Source organism: Lemur catta, chromosome 9, assembly GCF_020740605.2.
Source record: "Lemur catta isolate mLemCat1 chromosome 9, mLemCat1.pri, whole genome shotgun sequence".
Lineage (NCBI taxonomy): Eukaryota > Metazoa > Chordata > Mammalia > Primates > Lemuridae > Lemur > Lemur catta.
This window is the reverse complement of record NC_059136.1, coordinates 92,147,019-92,173,222: the sequence shown is the minus strand read 5'-3', so window position 1 is coordinate 92,173,222 and position 26,204 is coordinate 92,147,019. Positions and strand designations below refer to the sequence as shown.

At 40.8% G+C, this 26,204-nt stretch overlaps 1 protein-coding gene across 3 annotated transcripts in view; it reads right to left on the bottom strand.

Moving 5' to 3' along the window:
- The window catches only part of NSMAF (neutral sphingomyelinase activation associated factor), a 61,551-nt gene extending 48,152 nt beyond the window's left edge, over window positions 1–13,399 (bottom strand). For 2 of the 3 annotated variants that reach the window (XM_045560890.1, XM_045560891.1), the window contains exons 1-2: window positions 13,084–13,392; window positions 2,056–2,145 (exon numbers count right to left, since the gene is read on the bottom strand). In XM_045560890.1, the coding sequence (XP_045416846.1) occupies window positions 2,056–2,145; window positions 13,084–13,142 (149 nt within the window). In that variant the 5' untranslated portion in view covers window positions 13,143–13,392. Of the gene's footprint in view, window positions 1–2,055; window positions 2,146–13,083 lie in introns of all 3 variants that reach the window. The other variant, XM_045560892.1, reaches the window with a different exon arrangement.
- Window positions 13,400–26,204: the final 12,805 nt, after the last annotated feature.

Below are 26,204 nucleotides of genomic sequence, written 5' to 3'. Positions count from 1 at the left end.
CCGAGCAGCTGGGACTACAGGCATGCGTCACCATGTCCAGCTAATTTTTCTATTTTTTGTAGAGACAGAGTCAGGGTCTCGCTATGTTGCCCAGGCTGGTCTCAAACTCCTGGCCTCAAGTGATCCTCCCATCTTGGCCTTCCAAAGTGATAGGATTACAGGCATGAGCCACTATGCCTGGCCTTAATATTATATTTAGATCTCTTTTATCCTGAAAATCTTGGTCTTGGCATTAACATAATTATTCAATTGTTTTATCTAACTATATAAATCTATGTGCATGTGCATATAAATTAGTTTCAAAATAGCAATATCAATATTATACTATTAACAACAATACTACTACTGAAAAGTTTACAATGTTGCAATTCTTTTTCATCAAATCACTGTGTTGTGAAGTTGATTAAAATAATTCTCTGTGATTAACTCTCTAACTTTATAGTTAAGTTTACTTGTTTCATTTTCTCTTTAATTTTTAGGATTTACTGTTTCTTTTTAAAATTAAGTCTATATTAAAAATCTATAAAATATTTATATGGTTCTAAAATCAAAGTTATAAAATAAGGCACATTTGGAGAAATCTAGTTTCTATCTCTATATTATCTTCCTGATCCCTCTCTCTTCTGACTGGATAACCATTTTCCTTAGCTTTTAGTTTGTGTTTAGAATTTTAAAAAAATAACCAAATAATAATTCTTCCCCACTTCTTATAAAAGAAGCATACAATACACAGTATTCTGCCCTTGATATTTGCACTTAGTACATGCCAGAGATCACTCCCCAGCATTATACAGAACTTCACACCCTATCACAGTGCATAGTACCCCATTATGTGGACAACACATGGCATCAGTTGGTTCAATCAGTCTCCTATGAACTGTTTCTAGTCTTTTGCTACCACAAGTAGAACTGCAATAACTAACCTTGTATATATGTCCACTTATATACTTGCCATTGTATCTTTGAAATAGTATCCTAAGTATCAATGCTATATCAGTAAGTTAATGCACATGAAATCTTGCTAGATATTACCAAATCTTCCACAGAGTTGTACCATTTTTCCCTAATAATGACTTCAAAGTTATAAAAACAGGTTTCAGCTTTCTATCCTACATTTGTGTTTTAGTGATAAACACATTTAATTTTAAGCAAGGCATTACTATGATATAGGACAGAGGAATGTTAGGAGAAAAATAAGCATGGAATTAGGAAAAAGAATATGAGCAAAATTTCAGAGGTAAGAAGGCAAGGTACTATGTTTGGGAATAATAATTGTCTGATCTGATTGAATGCTAAGGAAATAGATATGTCATAAGGTACCAAACAAAAAGCCAAGTGACTTTTACTTTGGCTTATATTTAAACAAATGCTACATGTTTTTGATCCTTTAAGGATACAACCTGAAGAACGGTAAAAATAAAAATATTTATCTAATGTCAAAGCATTTTCTAAGTTGTGGCCTATAGTTGTTAAGTAACCTCCCAAAAGGAAATCACTAGCAGATATATTTTTGCTGGAGTAACTTGCATCTTAGTTAATTCTAAATTGCCATTTTAAACAAAAAAAAATCATTACACACTTTTGTACATAGATTTCAAAAGGTAAGCTCAAAGAAACAATCTGTTTTTTTAGTAGTAGTTATTAAAATATCGAGAAATCAGATTTTGCTTCTAGTTCAAATTGCATTATTGATTTTGAAAGTGCTGACTTCATACCACTCTTGTGGATTACAATAATTACTTTATAACACTATAACCCAAATAATTGAGAGCAGAGGATAGTGCATAACTATAAGAGAAATGCAAGGAAAAAATGATGAGATGGATCAGAGTCCTATCAAGCTGATTTAAGATACCCACAACCTTAGAAAAATTAGAATGAATGCTTTTTAGCTTTGAAAAATATTTGAAACTATGGCAGCAACTTATAAATCCTCTTCTCATTACTTTCCTAATAAGAAAGATGAAAAAACCCTATATGATCATACATTTAATTTTTGATATATCAGATATCAGAAAAGTCTGTTAGTCCATAGAGATCCCAAAGCTCTCTTACCTTTCATTGTGACGGCCCTTGTGCAGAATATGATTAACTGTATGTTGCTCAAAGTAGTACTCCTCCAAGTTAAGCAGCAGCAAGGAAAATCTAAACTCGGGGGTGAAAACAAACAACTTTTTGTCATGTATATTTTTAGAAAGTATAAGAAAGCAGGATATTTAAAATGTTTGCTCCCAAAGTACTTTTCCATTCATGAATTTAACAAGCACTTGTGAAGCATATATCATACGCCAGGCACTCCTCTCTACCCAGTGGAGGAGGACGCCCACAGACTGGCCTGCCTCGTGGTCAGGTAACTGCTATGCCAAAAATGAAATCATCCACCAGGTGGATGGTGAATGTATCCCAGGTGGATATATCCTTTACAGAAACCCCGAATTTCATGAAATTACACTTATTATTGCCTGAACAAAGCTCGGAGGTTTCCCACTTACTGAATTTTCATCATTTGTTTCCCCTGACTGACCACACCAGGCTTCTCTACCTCTCCCCCACCACACACCCACTCCAATGTCCTGTCTCAGGGTCATCTGAGTTTATCTTGTTACTCTCGCAAGACCAAGTGCCCCTAGGAGACAGATCTTTAGATAACTCCCTGCAATAATCAACCTAAGGCTTTAAATGAGTAAACTAAACTGAATGTGATTGAAGTATAGTTCTTTTTAAAGTTTTGAATGGGACTGCATTGTAGTTCTTTTTTAAGTGATTTAAACTTTTAAAAACAAGGTAATAAGAAAAAATATTAGTTATATGGCTACAGAAACAAATGTATGGCAAGGAAGTGAAAGAGGGCCAGGAAACATCAATAGCATCTGGAGTTAGAGAGGAAAGCCTTTATGAAAAGTGTGAGAACTGAGAAGAATCCTGAAGTTCTGATGTAATAGAGCAAGATATTTAAATTAAGTACATCAGATTGCATGTTATATGCTTATTTCACTTCCTCCTGAAACACCACTACAATGTGAATAAAAATATTTTTAAATGGTAAAACCCACAGACTAAAGCAAATTGGAGAGACATAAAAGCAGAGAAGAGATATGAAAAAATCTGTAAGGAATGGAAAGTAGAAGGGAGGAATTAGCAGTGCTCACAAATCAGAATGTCAGATGCCTCCAGAGAAGGTATCACTCAAGAGAAGACCCACTTAAGTCACAGGACTTCCAGAAAGTTCAGAAATTGCAGGTATCAAGTACCAAGAGGGCAGAAATGAAGCATGGGAGGACGGTTAAAAGTGTGAATGAGGACAGTGACCCCTGATGATTCTTTCCCTGATGGGTTATCCCTACCCCACTCTGGCACGTGGTTTTTCTACATGAAAATGGAATAGGAAGCTCCAAATTAGATATCAGGAGAGCAAGACTGAAGAGTGAAAAGAGAACAACTAGGCAAAAAGCAGAATACATGAACATTAGCAGGAAGACATACACCACGCCAGGCAGAAGTCTGGTAAATTAATTTTGGAAAAAACAAAATCGCCCTAGAGAAAAGGCCTACAGATAGTGACAACTGAGAGTCAGGTCTCTACAACATCATCTCAGAGGGAAGCCCAGCAGAAACAGCCCATGCCCTGTGACACAGAATTACATGCTCACACTTCAGTATGAATGGCCACCCACGATCAGCAACCTCAAACATGAAAGAACAAGACCCGAACAAGCAGGAAGAAAGTAACATGAAGGACTGGAGACAATGCGGAGAACAGAAGAAAAGGTCAAAGGGCTATAGTTAATGTCCTTACAAAGAAGAAATTATATTCATGACACATGAGGAGATTTCTCATTAAAAAAATAATAATCTGAACCAAAACAAAAGGTAACTCATAAAATTAAAAATAACGATAGCAGGAACCAGTTTTCCCATCCTAATAGGTAACTCTCGCTGACCTGTCCTCCATTTTTAAGTCCGTGAACAAGAATTAATCATATACTAAACAGCTGGAGTATAATATAAAATGCTCACTATTTCTACTTAATCTGAATTTCAATACAATCACAAGATCTAGGATTACTAGAAACAGTCCTTTGATATGCCAGATAGTTTCCAGAAAAGTATACATCAGAAAGATACTCTCCAATTACTTTGCCCCTTATTTTCAGCCTGTGTCTTAATGACCGAATATCCTTTGAATGGCTGGAGCTAAGCAACCCTTTCTACTCTCTCTTGACCCCCCAACTTTCTCCTACAGAGAGGGAAAAACAGGGTAAGTATTCTTCAGTAAGACATTTGTGTACTTTTATTGCTATGAAGCACAAGCAGCCTTCAGAGACAACTAGCTCTTCCATGTATTTATTAAAATATAATCATATCAACTATTTTAGAACTAACATCATCACTGTGCTTCCAAGCTCAAGTTTTCCTGGGATTTTATGCCAGGAGACATAAACACGCGGGTGCCCTTTGCATCCTCAGCCATCTTATGAAAGTTCATCCTGTCTCTTTCAGTCTGATGGTCAATACTATCAACAGAGAACAAGATAAGAGCCACTTTCTCTGTCATAAGTCAATGTCAACACTACTGGGCTGGGCCCTAGGCAGCATTTTAGTATTTCCTTGTTGGAAACACAACTTCAGAAGATTTTGGTTTCACCTTTTTTAATCTGTAGCATTTTCTAAAGCCTCTACTCATTTGGAACTTTAACCTTCTTGACACTAATTGTATATATAACCTTGCTTTATATATATAAAAAAATGATAAGCTCAAAGGAACACTACCTGTATAATCATTCTATGTTTATTTATTTGCCTGATTTCTTGTGACTCTTTACCAAAGATCATTTGGATTGCATGTTCTGAATTATATTTCTGACAGTTGCACAAACTTCCTGGGTCAATATGCTTTCTGGAACTGCCCAGTATTAATACCTATCTTTTTTCCTTGAAACTTTCAATATCTGCTTTCTTAAAAATCTAGGTTGTATGTATGACAGTATTCTTCTTAATCCCCTTGGGCTTCAGTAATAAATAACTTGACTTGCTTTTTCTGAAGGCTTCGTTCATTTCTACTTGGTTAATTAATTTCTCTTTAATGTTCAGAATTAAGTAAAGTTCTCAAGTTTCTGCCTTAGGATAAATTAAAACTTCAACAAAGGAAGTCAAGGAACTGTAATTAGATCTCACTGAGCACTTCACACATACAGCAGGACGTATTTCCACATCTGTCCTGTTTCCTCCTCTATACCAGGTACACAGCCACCATTTTTCTACCCTCGTCTGTGGCCTGTGACAAATGGACACAATTATGTTATCTCTGTTCCTCTTTCCAATAGGTTCTCTGGGTGTTTTCCCTGGGGTTCATGGAGTCCCCTGTAGATACATATATTCTTGACATTCAGAGCCCACCGCCTCACCTCCTGACAGGTCTTTCCTTTGGAAGAGGTCTGTAGCTTTTCAGGACTAGATTCCAATTCTGAGTCCCATCCTACCAAGCTTCAGCGACACCTAAAACACACACTCATCCTCTTTTGTATAATAAAACCCAGCTCATTTTATTATCCCTGTTCTACACATTTGCACAGAGACATCCAAGTGACGAAATATTATTTCTAGTTCATGTACTTGTTTTCTCAAGTAAATTACTCGCCTTTCCTCCCCCTCAGAAGCGATTCATCTCATGCCTGGTGTTCTTCAATTTCATTATTTCATCTGGTCTTTTTAGCCCTCTTCCTCAGTAGCAAGGTTAAAAACTCTCACTATCACTTACATTCTGCCCTGACCATGTGAGATGCAGTTACTTCCTGGCCAAGATGGTTCAGATATCAAAATCCCTTTCATCAACACCATCCATTAAGCCAGTCGATTCTATTTTCAAGTCTTAACAACCTCTGAGAAGAAATGGTAAAAATATCACCCACGCTGTCAAAGCCCTTCAACTTCCTCATCAAGAGTCATAGCTCACAGCAGGAAGCTTTCATGAGCCTTCCCTATCTGTCCTATATAGAAGATAAAGAGGGAAGTACAGTTTGAAAGAAGAAATAAACAGAAAAATCAAGATGAATGCTTAATTACTGTTATCTAGAGCAGTGTGTCTGACACTTTGATGTGCACACATCATCTGGGGATCTTGCTAAAATGCAGATTCTGACACAGCAGCTGTGGGATGGGCCCTGAGAATCTGCATTTCTTACAAGCTCCAGGCATGCTCATACTTCTGGCCCCTGGACCACACTTTGAATAACGAGGTTCTGATATCTACACAAACCAGGCTTCGTTCATTCCTGAATCATTCTAAACTTCAGGGATGCCATAAAAATAAGCACTGGCCAGTAGCCCACATGCCTAGTACTTAAAACAGAAGCAGTATGTTACAGTGAAGAGGCTGGACTGGGATCAAAGAACTTTTGCTCTGGCCACAGCTCAGCCATGACTTAGCTGCTTGACCTTAGTCCAATCACTTTATTTACTTATGCCTCATGTTCTTCAACTATAAAATTGAGGAGAGATATAGATTAGAGTACCTCAAAGGTCGCATCTTAACCAATGAGTCTACAGATTTATTAAGCAAACCTGAGCTTAAAGAAATCAGGGGGAATTCCATTTTGAGCATTATGGAAGTTCAAATGTATGGAGAAACAATCTCATCACAGAGCCTCTAAAATTACTGGATAAATAACGAAAAAAATCTTTTCAAATGCTTGGCTGAGGTGGTGAAAAAGTAAGGGAAAGTCTTGAAAGTGTGAAACGAACATAAAGCGTAAATCCAGAGAAGTCAGCAGGTGCTGAAGCCTTTTTCCTCGGGGCTCTCCCCAAGCCTTTGGGTAACAGAAAGCCTAAACTCCTTATGGGCCCATCTGCAGGGGACAGTACAGTAAAACCCAAGACGAATGTGGTCCCTCCTCCTACCTCAGGCTAAAACAAATGTAAACTTTCTGGAAAAACATACTTCAAACCTAGGCCTCAAAGACTTCCTAAGGACAAATTTCCAAGGAATAAGAGGACGCCATCAAAAATCATAAAACACATGGGGAAGTATAATTACTGAGTAAGAGTCAGAAGCAACAAACTACTCAATCAAACAAACATATAAAGGTTACCAATATTTTATATTCTGCATCAGATTATTCCATGTGTATGTTTAAAGAAATGAAATGACCAGGTATTTACAAATAAAACTAGAATTTTAAAATAATTGAAATTAAAAATTTAAATAATGGGTTAAACAGCAAATTAGATAACTGGAAAGAAAATTAGTAAATTTTAAGATGCACTTAAATAACCCACAATGCATCACAGAAAAATAAAGATGATAAATATTAAAGAGTCATTATAAGACATAAAAGAATGGGGGGAGAAGCCATGTTCCAAGAGCTAAAAGCTTGGCTTCAAATTTTCCAAAACTATTTCAGCGATAGATGGATGGAGAGAAAGAATTCTATATCGAGACAAACGGCAAAACACTACAAAGATGAGATCTTAAAAGCAGCCAGAGAAAAGACAGATTACTTACAAAAAACAATTAGACTTGAACAATGTTGGTTTGTTGTAGGCTGCTCTCCAAGAACAGAAGGTCCTGCAAAGCTCCAGGGAAACCTGCTATGATTTTGTGTTTAAGGCAGTCAATCCCGGTGCCCTAATCATGCCAGGAAAAGTACTGCTGCTTCCCTAACCATGAACACTGATGCAACGAATCCTGCCCCTACCCTACCACGTCATAGAGACTTAGCCCCCAATCAAGCCAGCGAGGGGGTGAAGGCAACCCACAGCCACAAATGCTAAGCTGGACTGGGCGAGCCACGGTTCCATTGCAGCAGAGGCCACCTGCTTCCTGGCCCCGGGTCACTCCATGGGGTCCAGGTTCTCCTGGAGTCTGAAGTTGGCTCAGCCAAGTAGCTCAGTGCTGCCCTGGGCACAGGGCACACCTATTACTGACCTTTTCTCTGTGAGTTTCTCCCACCCAGTTCTCCTCCAGCAAGTCTGGCACGTATTCCCGGGCCCACTTCAAAATGCTGAGAGAATTATACATCCAGCAAAACTGATTTTTAAAACAAGGGCAAAATAAGGATATGTTCAGACAAATAAAAACAGAGACAGTTTATCATCGTCAGACCTGATCAGAGGAACTTGTACAGGGTATTCTTCAGGAAAGAGAAAATAATACCATAAGGAGGAAGACATGACATGCAACGAATGCTGAACAAAGGCAGTGGTAAATATGCATGTAAAACTATAGAAGCATTAATTACACAATTATAATGTCTAATTTGTAGGCTTAAAACACAGATCAAAAATACTGGACAAGAACAGATTATAATTTAGGATGGGGTGACAAGAGTTAAGTATTCAAAGGTCCTTACATTGTTAGAGAGGAGGGTAAAGAGAATGATTAACTTCTGATCTTAAATTAAATATGTTAACATTTTAAGGGTAAGCTTTAGAAAAATGGAAATGGAATATAAAGCTTCCATACTCTTCAGCGAAAGTAAAAAGGAGCAAGGGGTCCTTATTTAATCCAGAGGGAAAGGGGAAAAAGGGCAAAATAAAAGAACAAAATAAAAAATGAGTACAAATAGATCTGTAATAATAATAAATGTAAATAGACTAATTCATTGAGACAAAAATTATCTAAATGAATTATAAAAAGTCCAATTGTGGCCGGGCACGGTGGCTCACGCCTGTAATCCTAGCACTCTGGGAGGCCGAGGCGGGTGGATCGCTTGAGGTCAGGAGTTCGAGACCAGCCTGAGCAAGAGCGAGACCCCCGTCTCTACTAAAAATAGAAAGAAATTATCTGGCCAACTAAAAATACATATACAAAAAATTAGCCGGGCATGGTGGCGCATGCCTGTAGTCCCAGCTACTCGGGAGGCTGAGGCAGGAGAATCGCTTAAGCCCAGGAGTTTGAGGTTGCTGTGAGTTAGGCTGACGCCACGGCACTCACTCTAGCCCGGGCAACAGAGCGAGACTCTGTCTCAAAAAAAAAAAAAAAAGTCCAACTGTAAGCTAATACTTATAAGAAACATGCCTAAAACCTAAGGACACAGAAAAGTTAAAACAATGGAAAATTCTGTATAATGTAAATAACCAGAAGAGAACTGATATAGCTATATTAACATCAGGTAAAATTTTAAAAATCACTATTAGAAGTAAAGAGTCATTATATATTGATAAAAGCTTCAATTCACCAAGAAATTAAGAATTCTAAACTACGTACTGAACATAGTTAAAAATAAATAACAAAAAGATAATTTCAAAATCTGTGAGCTGGATATTTTAAGACACATTCTAAATATCTGATAGGTAAAAGATGAAATCACAATGGTATTTAGAAGAAACCAAGCACTGAATTCCCTAACTGGGTAAATTCTTATGCCTTCTCAATGGCAGCTATTTTCAAGAAGTTAATTTGAGATAGTAAGGGAATAAGGGGTGAGGCTAGCAGTGCATTTTGGAAAAAGCCAAAGTAAATTCTAGGTTAATTAAAATATTTGCAACATTTATATACTCTCTCACTGTTTTTTCATGTAAGAAAAATAAACCTTATTTCTTTAAATCATCGTTAGGTCGATTTCTTGGGCCCCATTGGCACTGCTCACTAATTGAGTGCTGACGCTGCAGTTGGTCTCCATTTTCAACACCTGGTATATCCCACAAAAGATACTAAAAGACTGGGATGATCAGCCTTACAAAGGACAGGTTAAACAGGAGTACAACAACTAATCACTCTGCCTTCTCAACAAGTAAGGGTCTTTAATATAATAAATACTGACTCAATCGAAGACCAAACATGGTGAGTAAAAGAAATTTAATACCAGCATAACCGAGACACTCATGGAACATCTGAAGTAAAGCCGAAATCTCAGAAGGGCCTATAAGACTATTAATGTAAGTAAGCGCCCAATATGGAACTCAGGATTGCTAATGTTTCATCTTGGAATGACAGCTTACAAACCACAACTAAGAATTTATTCTATGACATTATAGAGATAAAACTATGACTCTCAGGAGGAACATGCCTCAACTATCTAGATTTCTACATCACCCAAGATAAAAATACCTGTCATGCCACCACACCACAACTAGATGTGAAGACAAAAAAATATTTAACAATTATTCTACTCCTAAATCTTAAAATAGAAATATCTTAAATGGCAGCAGTTTGTAGAATATCCTCTTCTGCTAACCCACTGTACACAACTGCCATTCCTTACAATGCCAAGGAAGATACATGAATTGCTTTTTAAAAATTTGTCCCATTTACCTTCATCAACACCTGCAAAGGATATTTTTAAAAACCGGTAAAATCGACATGGTTCCTGCTATCTAAATCTTAACCAGGATACTAGTGTACTTAATTTGGATGGCCAAATGTCTATTTGTTTTCTAATCCTGACAATTACCAGAGCATTTCTTTATAAACATCACCAATAAATGGCACCACTGTATAGTTATTCAAACTAGAAGTCTGAAAGTAAGATTACTATGTTAGCACATAGAAGTACAGGATATCCAGTTATATTTGAATTTCAGATAAACAACATATTTACACTTTTGTTTTTTATTGTAAGTATATCCCAAATATTGCATGAAACATACTAAAAAATTATTCATTGTTTATCTCAAATTCAGATTCAACTGGGTGTCTTGTATTTTATCTGATAATCCTAGCTGGGATTCTTCCTGTTTCATCTCTCATGTGCAATACACCTTATCAAGACCTGTCAATCCTACATCCTAAAAACATTTAGATTCCATCCATTTTTCTGCCTTTCTTCTGCCACCACCCGGCTAAGCCAGTAATGCAAAAATCTTCCAATCATTCTCTCTGCTTCTGCTTTTACAGAAATATTACTTAACTCTAAATGCAGCAGCATCAACTTAACAATAAGAAATCAATGCTAACTTCATGTTTCTCTTTTTCTAGGGTCATTATTTGGTAGCTATGGAAATCTAAAATCCCTAAATCAGTATGAGAGAGGCCAAAGAACTCACAATGACGGGGAGGCCTCTCACCTGTGAAACACTTCCTCTTTACATTTGCCAAGGAAAGCAACAGTTCTCTTGGGTATACAGGAGCCAACGAGCTCTAACAATCTGTTTGCTAATTTGTATTTATGTTTGCAAGGGGATAAGCCAGGGAAATTCTGGGCAGAAATGGTAAATAGGAGGCTCAATAAAGTTGGTTTAAAATATTCTTGTCTTTCACAATAAATTCTAAGATTCATAGAGACTACTTGATTCGAGTGCACACCTGATTGTGAGACAGATTTGTGTCACTCAGACTGATATTCCATATCCAACATCCTGGTCAGAGTATGCCCAAAAGCCCAAGGTTGCAAGGCCACGGGGCAGTCAGCAAGTAGAATTCAAATAAATGACACCAACCTTTTTCAAATTACTACTGCTCAGGAATAGTTGATGCCTCCTGACTGATAAATAAGGGTTTTGCTTTTGAGAGCTGCAGTTATCTTCCAGCACTGCTAGCCTGCCATGCTGCTGTCTGATGAATGGATTCTAACAAAGCAGTTTATACATTTAAATAAAAGTGCAGATTTTTAAACATAAATTATTTCCATTGAAATAACAGGCCCAACCAAAGAAAACAGGTTTTCCTGTGTATCAGAGGCCAAAGAATTGTTGCAAATGACTCTCAGATCATAGAACAAGATGGCAATCCAAGTGTTTCAAAGTTCTCACAATGCAAATCTGAACGTTCACCTATTTAATAATAAAGCATACGAACAAGTCTTAATGTTGTTGGTACTAAACCAAGTCAGTCCACTCAAGCTCTTTCCACATGAAACAGCCATGGTAAATGCAGTCAGAAGAGCATCCACAAGTGTGAAATATTTTAGTTATGGCTCAATTATTAATTAATAAACAAGCCTTTCTGTGACTAAAACCTAATCACACTACCAAAAACGTTTTTGGAAGCCATATGTTGTATATCTTATCTTTTTCTCTCTACAGTAGGGAAATGAAATTTCAGACTGTGGCTATCTTGGCCAGACCAACATTACAGATTAGAGAGGGATATGAATATTTGGATGAACAGGGTCGAGTCAACATCTATAAAACAAACCTTGAAGTCTCACTTGTATTTCCATGTTTATACCATCCGCTTTGCTGGGGTCCACTGATGAGACAACAGCGTCATAGGCTAGCAGCTCTCAGAGATAACTGTAGCTCCCACAATCAAAAGAGTGTGTGTGTGAAAGGATTTAGCCCTCTTTCCTTTCCGCACTTGCGGCTGCAGACCAAAGGGTCGGCAAGTTGTTTTGGTCATTATTAATGCACTGGGAAGTATACGCAGAGCTTTCTGAATGAGACTTCCTCCGGAGACAGGTTCAGAAACTCTGACAGCGCAGGGCTGTGAGAACATTTTAGCTTGGCTGGTGGGACCCCAATCCTTAGCGGATGCTGGTGCTCAGGCCGGTTCTGCGCACCGCGCTTTCCCATACACTCATAAGGTCCCACGCTCCGGGAGCAACCGTTTAGGGGAGAGGACCCCGGCTTTTCTCAGAATAAGGCCTTTCTGGCGGTCCTCCCAGCCCACTAGGTCCTGCATTTGCTTCAGTCTGAAGGAGTCGGCAGGAAAAAGGCGCGGTGATGTGAGGCGCCAGCTTCCTTCCTCCCCGGTGCAGGCGGGGTGGTCGCCGGCCTGCTCGGTCCCGCGCGGGCGGAGCAACCGTGCGGCGCCGGCCCCCGAGGCCGATCAAGGCGGACGGGGGTAGGGAGAGGGTTAGAATGGAGGGTGTCGGCCGAGCCCGCTTACTTACCCTCCCCGGTGAACGCCCGGGCTCGCGCGCCCCGGGGAGGGATCAGCGCCCCGACCCCGCGCGGCCTTCCGGGGGAGGCGGCTGCCGGGACCTGCGCGCCCGGCGGGGCTCCGCCGCGGGATTTGGGCCCAGCCCGGGCTCTGTCCCCGGTCCCCGGCGGGCTCTGACCCCGAACAGGCCCGCGGCCTCTGACCCGGACCCCGGGCCTTGGCCCCGGCCCCCGCCCGGCTCCCGCCCCTGGGCTCTCGGGCCGGCGCCCCCACGCCCTGCCCCGACCAGGCCCCGCCGGAGCGTCCCGCGGCCGGGCACGCACCTCTCCTTGGAGTAGAGCTGCAGCTGCTGCTCCTGCCGCTTCTTCCGGATAAACGCCATGGAGGGCAGGCCCCACCGCCGCCCGCCGGGAGGCCCAGAGGAGCCGCGGGGAGGGCGGGAGCGGGAGCCGGCGGGGAGCGCGTGGCTGCGGGCCCGGCTTCCCGTGCGGCACCGCTGCGCGGCCGAGAGCCGGACGCTGCGCTCCAGGCCCCCGCGGCGTCCCGGCCGCGCTCACCGCAGCATCCTCGCGTGGGGACTCCGGCGGCGCCGTGACTCAGGCCCGGAGGAGGGGCGCGCGGCGACACGAGGTGCCCCACATTCGGGCCACGCCAGGGGCTCGCCGAGGACTAGAGGCCAGAGAGGGATGGATCTGTCCTTACACTGAACGTTTCACCGCTTTACCAACCATTGCAGGGCTACGTTTTAAATATTTTATGCTTAACTACGCTTAAAAACGGATGCTTGTTTATAAACCACCAATCTGTTGGCCACAGGAACTTGAAAGAAGGTCTTGGGTCCTCAGTTGTCAAAAAACAGGCAAGCATCAAATAGAAAAAAACCCAGAGCCGAACAAAAGTTAAAGAAGTGAAGACATTTTATTGAGGACTAATGCAATAGAGGAAGCGAGACTCCAGTGTAGAACTGGGCTCCATTCCAATACACCAGGAGTAAGTGGGGATGCATAGCCAGGGAGCAGGGAGTCAGCGTTTGTAAAATTGCCAAGAGGAGACATCAGGTCTGGGGGGAATTCTGGCTGAAACAACCTAACAGGATTTCTGCTGAAAGCAGGCCAGGAGAGTCAGCTACCAAGGGAGAGGGGAGTGAAAATTTTCCTTCAGGTATCTGGAATGGGGGATTCTTGCTAAACTGCCCCGGCAGCATTACTTGCTAAAACTGGATTTTACAAGGAAGTGCACACGTGGGCCTAGAAGAACATTCAGGAGCCTGACTAAAGTTTGGCCAAGCAAAGAACCTTTGTCACCATCTCTTCGTTGTTGAAATGACTGGTTGCATGACTATTTTTATTTTTATATAATAACAGCTTTATGGAGATATAACTCACATACCAAACAATTCACCGATTTAAAGTGTACCATTCAATGATGTTTACTATAGTCACAGATGTGTTCAACTAACACCACAATTTTAGGACATTTTCTTCACCTCAAATAGAAACCCATACCTTTTAGCTATGGCTCCCTCACCAACCCAACCCACTAAATGCCAGCCCTAGAAAACATTAATCAGATTTCTGTCTCTATGAATTTGCCTATTCTGGACATTTCATATAAATGTAGCCATACAATATGTGGCCTTTTGTGTCTGGCTTCTTTGATTTAACATAATGCGTTCAGCATTCATCCATGTTGTATCATGTATCAGAACTTCATTCTGTTTTATTGCTGGAATGCATTCCATTGTATGGATAGACTACATTTTGTTTATCCATTCATCAGTTGATGGATATTTCACTCATTTCCACCTTTTAACTATTATGAATAATGCTGCTATAAATACTCATGTTTTTGTACAGATATATGTTTTCATTTTTGTTGAGTGAAATTAGAATCTAGGAGTAGAATCGCAGGGTCATATAGTGACTCTATGTCTAAACTTTAGGAAACTGCCACTGATTTCCAAAATGGCTGCACCACTTAATACTCCCACCAGCAGTGAAGAAGGCTTCCAGTTTCTCCACATCTTCACCAGTACTTGTTATTATCTGACTTTTTGTTTAGAGCTATCCTAGTAGGTATGGGTGCTGTCTCTTTGTGGCTATGACTTCTTATTTATTTATTTATTTTTATTTATTTTTTTCTTTTTGGGGCAGTCTCTCTTTGTCACTTCGGCTAGAGTGCAGTGGTGTCATCATAGCTCACTGCAACCTCAAATTCCTGGGCTCAAGTGATCCTCCTGCCACAGCCTCCCAAGTAGCAGTGACTACAGGCATGTGCTACCATTCCTGGCTAAATTTTCTATTTTTTGTAGAGATAGGGTCTTGCTCTTGCTCAGACTGGTCTTGAACACCTGACCTCAAGCAATCTTCCCACCTCAGCCTCCAGAGTGCTATGATTACAAGCATGAGCCACCAGGCCGGGCCTGACTTCTTAATATACACTGAGAATGAGCCTGTAATTATTTACCTTTGAGGGCTTCTTGAATAACAAGCTTCTAAATTGTATGTATGCTGAAACATGTCTAATAATGTCTTAAGGACCAGGTTCTGCAGGGTTAGGTTTTAAAAGCTTCAAGGTAAGTGTACATCTCAGCTTGCTCTAGTAAACAGCAGGACTCTGAGAGGAAGGTGGGGGAACCCAGAATAAAATCTGTGGCTGGGTCTTTTGAATTTGATCCCCAGCAGCATTGGACAAAATTCTATGTATAGAGTGGGTGTCCATTAACGTTTTTTGGAATGAATGAAGGTGCCTGGACACCCTGTGATTTTGATTGAGTCCCTTCCATGTGTCCAAGTGCTGCACAGAACCTATACCTGGTAAAAAGATGTCAGAGACATTGGCTCAGTGTTCCTGGAGGAAATTATGATCTTGTCCAGCAGCTGAGACATAAATACGTGAGCAGGTATGTGATGAAATCAGCTGAAATTTGCCAGGAGGTATGACAGGATAAATTTCTTTATGAGAAGTATAACAATAGGTGCTATGAGTTCAGAGGGGAGAAATTAATTTGGCTGGAATAAGGTAAAACAAAAAAAAAAAAAAAAAAACACCAAAACACAGAATGTAAGTTTTCCTCTTTTAGTTAGACATTAAAGAAGATGTGATGTGATCCTGGTAAGTGGAGAGGGACAGAGTCTCTCCTTGACCAAACTCTTAATCAGGCTCTTCTGAGCCAGCTTCTCAATTAGGCCTCAGCCCTGAACTATAAAAACCACAGACACCCAGCACAAACGATTGAGTCTGCTCCCTCCTACCCCCACGTTAAAAGACCTAAACAAACACTGACATAATTTCTAACACTTCAAGGCCACATCCATGTGATGACCTTAGCACTCTTTACAGTGCCTGCCTGAGAAAGCTCAAAGCTGCCAAAAGAATTTACTGTTTGTTCCAGCCAACACCAGATACGGGTCCCTGACCACTCTTTATTAAAACATTTACAAAGAATTGTTTAAAATTGTGAATCAGTCCTCTGTCCCTTTAAAATGTATATGTGTCTCCTACAACCGAGAGAGCCTTTCTCAAGGATTTGCAAACCATTCCTTTGAAATATAATCATCAGGAAGTGTAGGGCCCTTATCCCAGTCTGTGTGGGAAGATGGAATCCTAACTCTGAGTCTAGCCAGCTAGCAGACAAGGCTGCCTAATCACTTTACAATGACCAAACCTTTATAGCTTTTCACTTCTCTAACTCTATTGATCCCCCAATTGCCCCCCCTCCCTATACCCCCATTCTTCCTTCAAATTGTCCAGTGCCCCTTTGCACAAATCAAAATTGAGTTCAGTTCATGCTGAGCCCTCTTCCCTATTGCAATAATATATTACCGATTAAAATCTGCCCTTACCAATTGAACTGGTGTCTGGCTTTGTCTTTCTTTGGCAAGAAAAAGGGAAGAAACACTTTCGAGAGGATTTTCTTAAACAATAGCTCAGAAGAGAGATGCTTTGCTGAACAGGGTTTGTGTTTGTGGAGAATTAAGAGAGAACTGAGACCAGAACTCCCTCATCCTCCCTCTGCCAAATCATCCACCCCCCGCCAAATCATCCACCCTACTAGCATCTGCTTTCTTATGCTTTGTCTTCATTTCTGCTATTTTAACATGTTTGCCCCTATCAAAGGCCAACTTCTCTCCTCCCAACAAGTTAGTCTTTGCAATTTTCCTTTCTTAGCTCTCTCTTTTGCTTTGTCTACTTTTCCCTCACTAATGAATCATTTCCATCTGAATATATAGTTTTCAAAAAATTTCTGTTTATCCCACATCTCCCTCCAGCTCCTCATTCTCAGCAGAACTTCTTGAAACATCTGCCTACACTTGGGGGAAAACAAGTTGCATTCTCTTCAATCTATTCCAATTGGACTTCCATTTCCCCCACTCCACTATAATGGTTCCTGTCAAATCACCACATTCATCAGTCACTTTTCTAGCTTCATCTTTAATGCTCAGCAGACTACAATGTAGCGTTCAACATAGCTCCTTGTTGGAGCACTTTGCCCCATTACTTCTAAGGACCTACAGTTTCCTTCCTTGTCTCCTATCTTGCTTTTTGCTCCTTTTCCATCTCTTTGGTTGGTTTCTCTCCTGCCTAACTTCTTAATATTGTTTCTCTGTAGTCACCCTCCAGGCAATTTCAACTAGTGCCTTGACAGATGGCCTGAAGGGCAGTCGAGGAAAGAAATTTCTGGTACAGGTTGAGCATCCCAAATGCAAAAATATGAAATCCAAACTGCTCCAAAATCCAAAACTTTTTGAGTGCTGACATGATGCCCAAAGGAAATGTTCATTGGAACATTTAGATTTTTGGATTAGAGATGCTCAACCAGTTTGTATTCTGCAAATATTTCAAAATCTGAAAAAATCCAAAATACAAAACACTTCTGTTCCTGAGCATTTCAGGTAAGGGCTACTCAACCTGTAGTGGCATACTTTTTACCTAAAGAAAATGGGTAATCACCATTTCCTTATATATATCATGACTTCCTTTATGCCTCTAAGCTTCCTGTTTTGTCTAAAATGCCTTCCTACATTTCTACCATCATTTCTTCCTGTTAAAATCCTACCTGCCCTTTAAGTTCCCACTCAAGACTTTATTGAAGTCTTCCTTGATGCACCCAGGTAGAACTTATCTCAGATTCACTTAGTGTGTATTTACTTCACACCAATATTTGTCAGGCATCAAGCTGGGCACTGAGTGCCTTTGCGAAGCTCACAGTCAGACGGGGATTTGAACAGTGATCACGTTCTGCCTTGTATTATTAGGGTCCATCTCCCCATTTAGGTTAGAAACTCCTTGGGAACAGGCACAGTGACTTGTTGGTCTTTATATCCACATTACCACTCAATACAGTGTCTTACACTTAGTAGTTGCCCAATAACTATTTGTCAGATTGAATGTTACACTTTTTTTTGTCACCATTTGTGTCTGTTTTCGATTTGTCGTACTGTAAGTAACAGAAAACTCAGTCAACAGTCAGCGATCATTTGCTCATCATCAGCATGGGTTGAACAGCTCAGTAGTATAAATCTGGCCTTTCTCTTAGGCTTGTAGCCTTATGGTCGCAAGGTCACTGCTCCATCATCATGATCGTGCCCAGATTCTGATCAGAAATGAGGAGGAAGGGCAGGGTCAACCTTGTCTGTTCCTTTTACCAGGAAAACAGAAGCACTCCCAGAAACATACACCAAGCTTGCACCTATATCTCATTGGCCACAACTGTGTGTAGCAGCAGCCGAGCCTGGGAAACAAGTGTTTGATTTTCGCAGCCTCAATGGTACAAAGCAGCCACGCAGAAGGAAGTGGGAATGGCTCTTGGGTCACCAGTCAGCAGTGTGTCCCCCATTACTAAAATGAAAACTAGCCAGGAGGACACTTTGATAATTCTTCTTGAGAAAGATAACACCTGAGACTGTCACTTCCTTCATTACATGTTCTTCAGTAAATAGTCATTGACTGTTTATCATATGCCAGGAAATGTTCTAGGTGCTGGAGACATCGTCATGAATAAAATAGAGTCCCTGCCCCTATGGAACTTACATTCTGGTGAGAGCAACAGTTTTAAAAAGCAAATAACATAAATTCAGGCAAGGATAAGTACCATGAGGAAAAACAGACCAGAGTAAGGGACTGAGCATGAAGGGGTCCAAGAAGGCCCCTCTGAGGATTGACATCTGAGTTGGCAACGAAATGAATTAAGAGACTTGAATGTGAAGATCTTGGGAAAAGGTATTCCAGGCAGAAGAAACAGCAAACGTCACAGCCCTGATGCAGGATCGGGTGCAGAGGCAGCAGGGCCCAGAGCACGGGCCAGGGAGGGCACTGTTTTTTCTATTATTATTGTTATTAATGTGTGACTGAAGCCACTGGAGGGTTAAGAGCAGGAGGGTAACATGATCTGACTTAACATTAAAATTTGACCACTGTGTGACTAGCCTGAAAGAAGCTCAAAATTTATTTGCACAACATGAAAAGTTAGATAGGAACAGGGAATCGGTTCTTTCCTCTTTCACTTTTTGCTTAAATAACAAAGGGAATTGTATTAGTCTTGGTTCCCCAGAGAAACCACTAGGAGATACACACACACACACACACACACACACACACACACACACACACACACATCCCCCCCCACACACACCCCCTCCAGTGTGAGTGGGAGTCCAAAGGCAGGAGAAAACTGATGTCCCAGTTCAGAGACAGGCAGAGAGAGAGAATTCTCTTCCTCCACCTTTCTGTTCTATTCAGGCCTCCAACAGATTGGATGAGGCCTATATGCACATTGGGGAGGGCAATCTGCTGTACTCAGTCTACCGATTCAATTGTTGACGTCATTTGGAAACACCCTCACAGGCACACCCAGAATAATGCATAACTATATATCTTAGGACCCCATGGACCAGTCAAACTGACACAAAAAATTAATTATCACAGGAATTTTTAGCTCAGGTAACTGGAAATCTAAGGTATACTGTACTTCAGGGTTCATTGATCCAGTAGCTCAACAATTTCATCAGAGACTCAGTTTCCCTGCATTTCTCCGTAAGGCCCTCGGCCTATTAGCTGCATTAAAACCACTTCCCTTCCTCTTAAGGCTGGTGATGGGTTGTCCCTGGTATTGGGCCATCTGTGTGCTTTCTCCCTCAGGTTTGCAGGCCACGTCTAGCCCAGCGTGTCTCGCAAGAATCCAGAGATTCACCTTGACTGGCCCTCTTAGGCCACATGAGTGCCCAAGACCAAAGAATGGCCAGGGAAATGGCATGTTCTCTGGGATTTAGACCAGGGCCATCTCTCAGCTGGAAGTAGAAGTTAGCTTTCCCCAAAGTACCTGGGTGAAGTAGAGAAGGAGTGGAAAAACAAGTGAAAATATGCGTGTGAGTAGGGCCAGGTCACAGGGCAGCAATGAGATGCAAGGCAGTTTGGTCATAGTAGATGCCACGTGTAATCACTTGCATTTTCTTACTTTGGCAATGTGGGTGCGATCCTCATCTTCTCCCGTTCATAGTCATTTGGGCTCTTGAGTTAATGTTAAGGTAAGTGGAGGAATAAGACCTTCCATTTTTTCAGGCAATTCTTGTAAACTAGATTTTTCAAATGATTTTTCCCACGTGGTTAATATTGTTTCTGAAGTTCTGATTTTTATGTCCTGTTGGAAAAAAGGAATAGGAACTGCATATGCTCATGTTTGCATCAATTTTCCCTCCTTGGGTTATATACAATTGTCAGAGGGCACCTGTTATCTCTCATCTACACGGTTCCTCTTCCTTGCATGGGTAAAGATGAGTGTAATTGCTACGGTCACCCCTCATTTGAGATATTCTCCCTTGTATTTCATAAATCCAGGCATGTTTTTACTAGGCATGTTGCTCATCAGAGATTGGTATAGATTAGGTTAGAAGATAAGCAGAAAGTTATAAACAAAACAATAATTTTAAGATATATATTGTATTCTTTAAAATACAGAAACAACAAGTTCATAATAAGTAAATTAAAATGAAATAATATGCCATTTTCTGAGGTCAAATGGCAGATGTCAATGCTGTCAGAGGTAGTATCCAGTGCTCATGTGAGAAGGCATTCTTAAACACTGTTGAAGGAAGTAAAATTTGGTGCATTTCTCTAGTGTGTTCTGGTAAAGGTGTAGCAACCAGCATATTGGGGGAAAACAAGTTGAATTAGGGTGTTTGCCTGTTTCTATGGTGTAAAATACTACCATGGCCAATTTCATGCTACCAACCAGAAGTCACTGAATGCAGAGTTGGGAAGAGATGCACACAAGTGAACTGGCTGTTCTGGAGGCAATTTAAATAGATGGAAGACCCACTAAATTGACGTCTAGACATTTATTCCTAAGGAAATATTCAGCTGCACCAATATTTATGTCCAGGAATATTCATTACAGTTCTATTTTTAGTTGGTGAAAAACTAATAATAATCTGGTGTCTATGAGAACAATGATTAAGTAAATTGTTGATTATCTATTCAATAGAATATTATGTGGCCATTTAAAATCTTATTTCTATTAATAATTGCCTTGGGAAATGACTGCAATATATTTGTGAAAAATTAGGAAATAATTTATTTCATGTCATCTCAGTGTATTTTGGTGTACTAAAAAATACAGCAAGTGTTCATAGTAGTTATCTCTGAATGAATTTTGTTTTCTTCTTTATATTTTCTGAAGAATACAAGCGGTGCTCCCTTATCTTCAGTTTCACCTTCTGCAGTGTCAGTTACCCGAGGTCAACTGCCAGCCAAAAATATTAAATGGAAAATTCCAGAAATAAACCATTCATTAAGTTTTAAATTTCGGGCCTTTCTGAGCAGCGTGATGAAATCACATGGCGTCCCTCACCTTCTGGCTTAATCATCTATTTGTCCAGCGTCTCCACGCTGTGGCAGCCACACCCTTAGTCACTGAGCAGCTGGCTTAGTTATCAGATCAAAAAAACATAGTATATACAGGATTTGGTACTATCTGAGGTTCAGGCACCCACTGGGGGTCTTGGAACGTATCTCCCGCAGTTAAGCGGGGACTACTGTATACAGTCATCCCTCAGTAGCCATGGGGGATTGGTTCCAGGACCTCCCCATGATACCAAACCCTCAGATGCTCAAGTCCCTTACAGTGGGCCCTCTGCATCTGCAGTTCTGCATCCACAGATCAACCAACAGAGTTACAAAGGGTGGACTGTATTACTTTTGTAATTGGAAAGTATATAGTACTTGGAAAGTATATAGTAATTGGAAAATAAATAGCATTTATTACTCAATTTTCTTATGCGGAAACGGAGTATAGCATTTTGGGGAGGTACATCTTAATAGATCTTCTTTTTCTGTTTTTCTCTGGTCGCTTTCTGGACTAGGAAAACACTGAATGTGTGTTTCATTAAACTTTCTACTTCTCTTCAAGACGTCCAAGAGCCACTGTCAAAGAGCCACCCTTGGCCCAGGCTCATTTCCCCAGCCTAAGCCCGCCTCCTGGCTGTCCAACTTCTCTTTTGCTATGGTCTTGAGAATTCGGCTTGGTTTCCTTTTTTTCCGGACTCCCAGCACACACGCTATCCCTCAGGGTTTCTTTTTCCTTAAGGTTGTCCACACCAGAAAACAAATTTGTATTCATTTTTCTCCTTTGATCCTATTGAGAGAAAATTCTTCGTGAAACTCCCACATTTTTCCATGTCTATGCATCAACAATTTGTTCAGATTTATTTTCATTCCAGGATTGTAAAGATAAAGTCTGTCTGTCTGTCTGTCTGTCTGTCTCTCTCTCTCTCTTTTCTCTCTATCTCTCGACATTCCAGGGTAGTAAAGATAAAGACCTCGCCCTCCCCTCCCAGGGAAGATTTGCTAACGTCCCAGGATAACAAACATAATATCTCTCTCTGAAGGACAGGGTGAGCAGATTTGCCAGCCCCTCTACCAGGTCGGGGGCCTCCTAAGCTTGGTATTCCTCAGGTGTGACACAAAATCACTGTGTGTGCAACATCCACCTGGCCCATGCATCAGCCTGGGGGTGCTTGAGCGACAAGGGAAACTGGTGCAAACAGGAAGCTCTTGATGGGTGCTCTGCCGTAAGTAATCAGCTGTCTAAATCCGTCTGGGCTCACTGCATCCTTACCGACCAAATCTAGGGATTTTTGGCAAGTCAACCTAACAGCTGTCACCTGCTGCTCCTTAGGAACTGCTTGACTTCTTGGCAAATCTGTAAGATCACTTTGTGAGATTGTTCTATTATTTCCAATTTTCAGAAGAGGACAACTCAGGCTTTGTGCAGTTTAATTACATGAGCAATACCACTCAATTAGTAAGTAAAAGTGACATGATTTGATCCAAGGGCTGCCTGACTCAGAGTCTACTTTCTTTGCAATTATCTGTTTCCAGTGACAGTTCTGAGGCCTTTAAAAGAAACTTAGAATCAGAAATGCTCATTACTTGAAGTAAAGCTCTAAGGAACCTCATGGGAAGAAAACAAATTGTTACACTCCTGTTCCTACCCACAAGGGGAAGAGCTGCTTCAGAACGATCTTATCTCAGAAGTCCTCCTGGAAAACGGTGGCCTCCAAAGGAAGAGGGTGGGAGGGGGGAGGGCAAGCTTGATGTTTCTGACACCAGTCTTAAAGTTTGCTTTTCCATAGTTTCTTCTAGTAGCCGTTCATAATATTTATACATTTGTAAATCCATTTTCAATTGGGTTAATTGAGGTATAATTTATATACAATACAATTTACCAATTTGAAGTGTACAACTGGGTGAGTTTTGACAAATGTGGGCAGTTGTGTAACCCCCACCATGATAATGATACAGAATATTGCATCACCCTAAAATGTTTCATTGTGTAACAGCAGAAAGGAGGCTTAGCATGACTAGCTCCATCTTGCCTCTGACCACCTGCAGTAACATCCTTTAGATTAAAAGCTGCTGCGTAGCTCTGCACATAGGCCAGCTAATCATAGGAATAATTTAGTTTGTAGTTCAACTCCAGAAAAAAGATGATAATCGTCCCTTTCCCAAAGCAAACTCCCAGGGAAATAAGGAAATTGGGCACACAAGTGACAATGCTATGTTAAAGATTTATGGGAACACTGTGACCTGACCTATGTTTTCCAAAGTTAACTGACCAAAAAAAAAAAAAAAAAAAAGAAGAAGAAGAAGTTTTACAACCTACTCTGACCCCTGCCTGATGTCTAGATGTCCGTGGTCCTTGGTTACCTCTTGTAACCCTCCTCTTCTTGCCCCTTCCCTTGACATAAAAAGGAGCCTAAAGTTCATACTAACTTAAGATAGTTCCTTAGGACATTAGTCCGCCATCTTCTCGGTTTGCTGGCTTCTGGAATAAAAGTCCCTGTCCTCGCCCCAACACCTGTCTCTTGACTTATTGGCTGTCCTGTGGCGAGTAGTACAAGCATGGACTCAGTTACAATTGCGCCCTGTTGTAAGGAATCCCTGCCTCCAACTGCTGATCTGCTTTCTGTCACTATAGGCATACACGTTCTAGAATTTCATACAAATAGAACTATACAGCATGGAGTAATTTATGTCTGACTTCCTTCACTTAGCACAGTGTGTTTGAGATTCAACAACGTTGCTATGTGGAACACTAGTTCATTCATTTTTATTGCTGAGCAGTAATTCATGTTATTCATATGCTACAATTTATCTCCTCAACAGCTGATGAATATCTAAGTTGTGTTTAGTGTTTTTAGCTATTATGAATAAAGCTGCTGTTAACATTTGAATACAAGTCTTTGTCAGAATGTATGTTTTCTCCCATCTCCTGGAGCTTCTATATGTCCCCAGAGAAAATTCCAGCTCCACAGCATGGTACATGATGTCTTTTAAGAACCTCCCTCTGATTACCTTTTATACTTTATCCCTAAATATTTTGCCATACAGTTTATAGTCCACTCATTCATTATTTCAATATCTGTGCATCTGAACACTATTAAGGGCTAAGCATGAATAAGGCACATATGGTCCCAGTTCTTACAGAGAGCTTCTAGTGGGTAAACTGGCTATAAACAAACAAAAATATAAAATTATTGCAGATTATAAGTGCTACAAAGAAAATAAATAACCAAGATGGCACCATAGGGTAGAGAAAAACGTGGTGCTATGGATTGAATTCTATCCCCCCTACCAAATGCAGACATGAAGCACTAACCCCCAATGTAACTGTATCTGCAGGTAGGGTCTTTAGAAGGTAATTAAGACTAAATTAGGTCATAAGGATCAGGACTGTGGCCTTATAAGAAGAGGAAGAGAGAGAGATCTTGCTGTTTCTCTCTGCCCTGTGAAGACACAGTGAGAAGGCAGTTTCTGCAAGCAAGGAAAAGAGCCCTCGCCAGAAACTGAATCAACTGGCATCTTGGTCTTGGACTTCCCAGATTCCAGAACTGCGAGAAAATAAATTTCTGTTGTTTAAGCCACCCAGCCTGTGGTATTTGGTTATGGCAGTCCAAGCAGAAGAGGACACCTGGTTGGAGGTAAGAAGATCAAAGAGCTAAGCTACTAGAGTGCTAGATGGGTCAGCCATTGGGGTGTAAATGTCATCAAGAATAATGATGGAATGAGGAGGAGAGGACCTCAGCAAGCCCAGAGACAAAGCCTTTCATGAATCAGGTGGATTTCCCAAGATGTCAGTAGATGGCAATAACTCACTTGGATGTTAGGTGGTATAACCTGATGTCATTATCGTCTAAGGAATTTTGGGGTTTGGAGGAGGAAGGAAAAGAAATAGTTTGGAGGCAGCAAAGTGAAGCAAGGAAAACACTTATCTCTTGGTCCTAAGCAACCTGGAGTGTGAGAGCTCAGGATTACATGAGACACAGGGCTAAAACTTTGGGCCAGAAGGGGCATATGGGAGATGGATTCAGATGGGGAGTGAGTGTCCTGTGTCAGTCTATAGCCTGAGAAGCTTTGGATTTCTCATGCTGGCAAAGATGAATAGACAGAAGGAGAATGGGGAGATGAGTGGCAAAAAAGCATAGTCTTTGGTCTTGAATAAATGGCTCGGTGGCTTCTGGCTACTGCTCACTTTTGCATCTCTCCAAGATTCAGAAGGCTGGCAGGGATGCCTGCTGTAGGGGTATGAGATGCACTGAATCTTCCATGCTCATTCACACACCCAGGACTTTGCAAAGCTGTGTTGACTTTGGTAATTCCCCTTCCACCAACTTAGCATTCATGACTCAAGTCAAAATTCACCTTTTCTTTGAGCCATTTCCAATTACCATTTTTACCTACCCACATCTTAAATAGAACAGAGTAGGTACTGAATCTCAAGCATTCTCATAGTTTCCTGTTCATAATCTAATTTTAGGTCATACTATTAATATAATGTAATTATTTGTTTATATGCTTGTTTACCTTACTCTGATAAGGGCTACTTAAGGACAGAGACTATCTTACTCGTTTTTGATTCCTAGCAACTAGTAATCAAATATACATG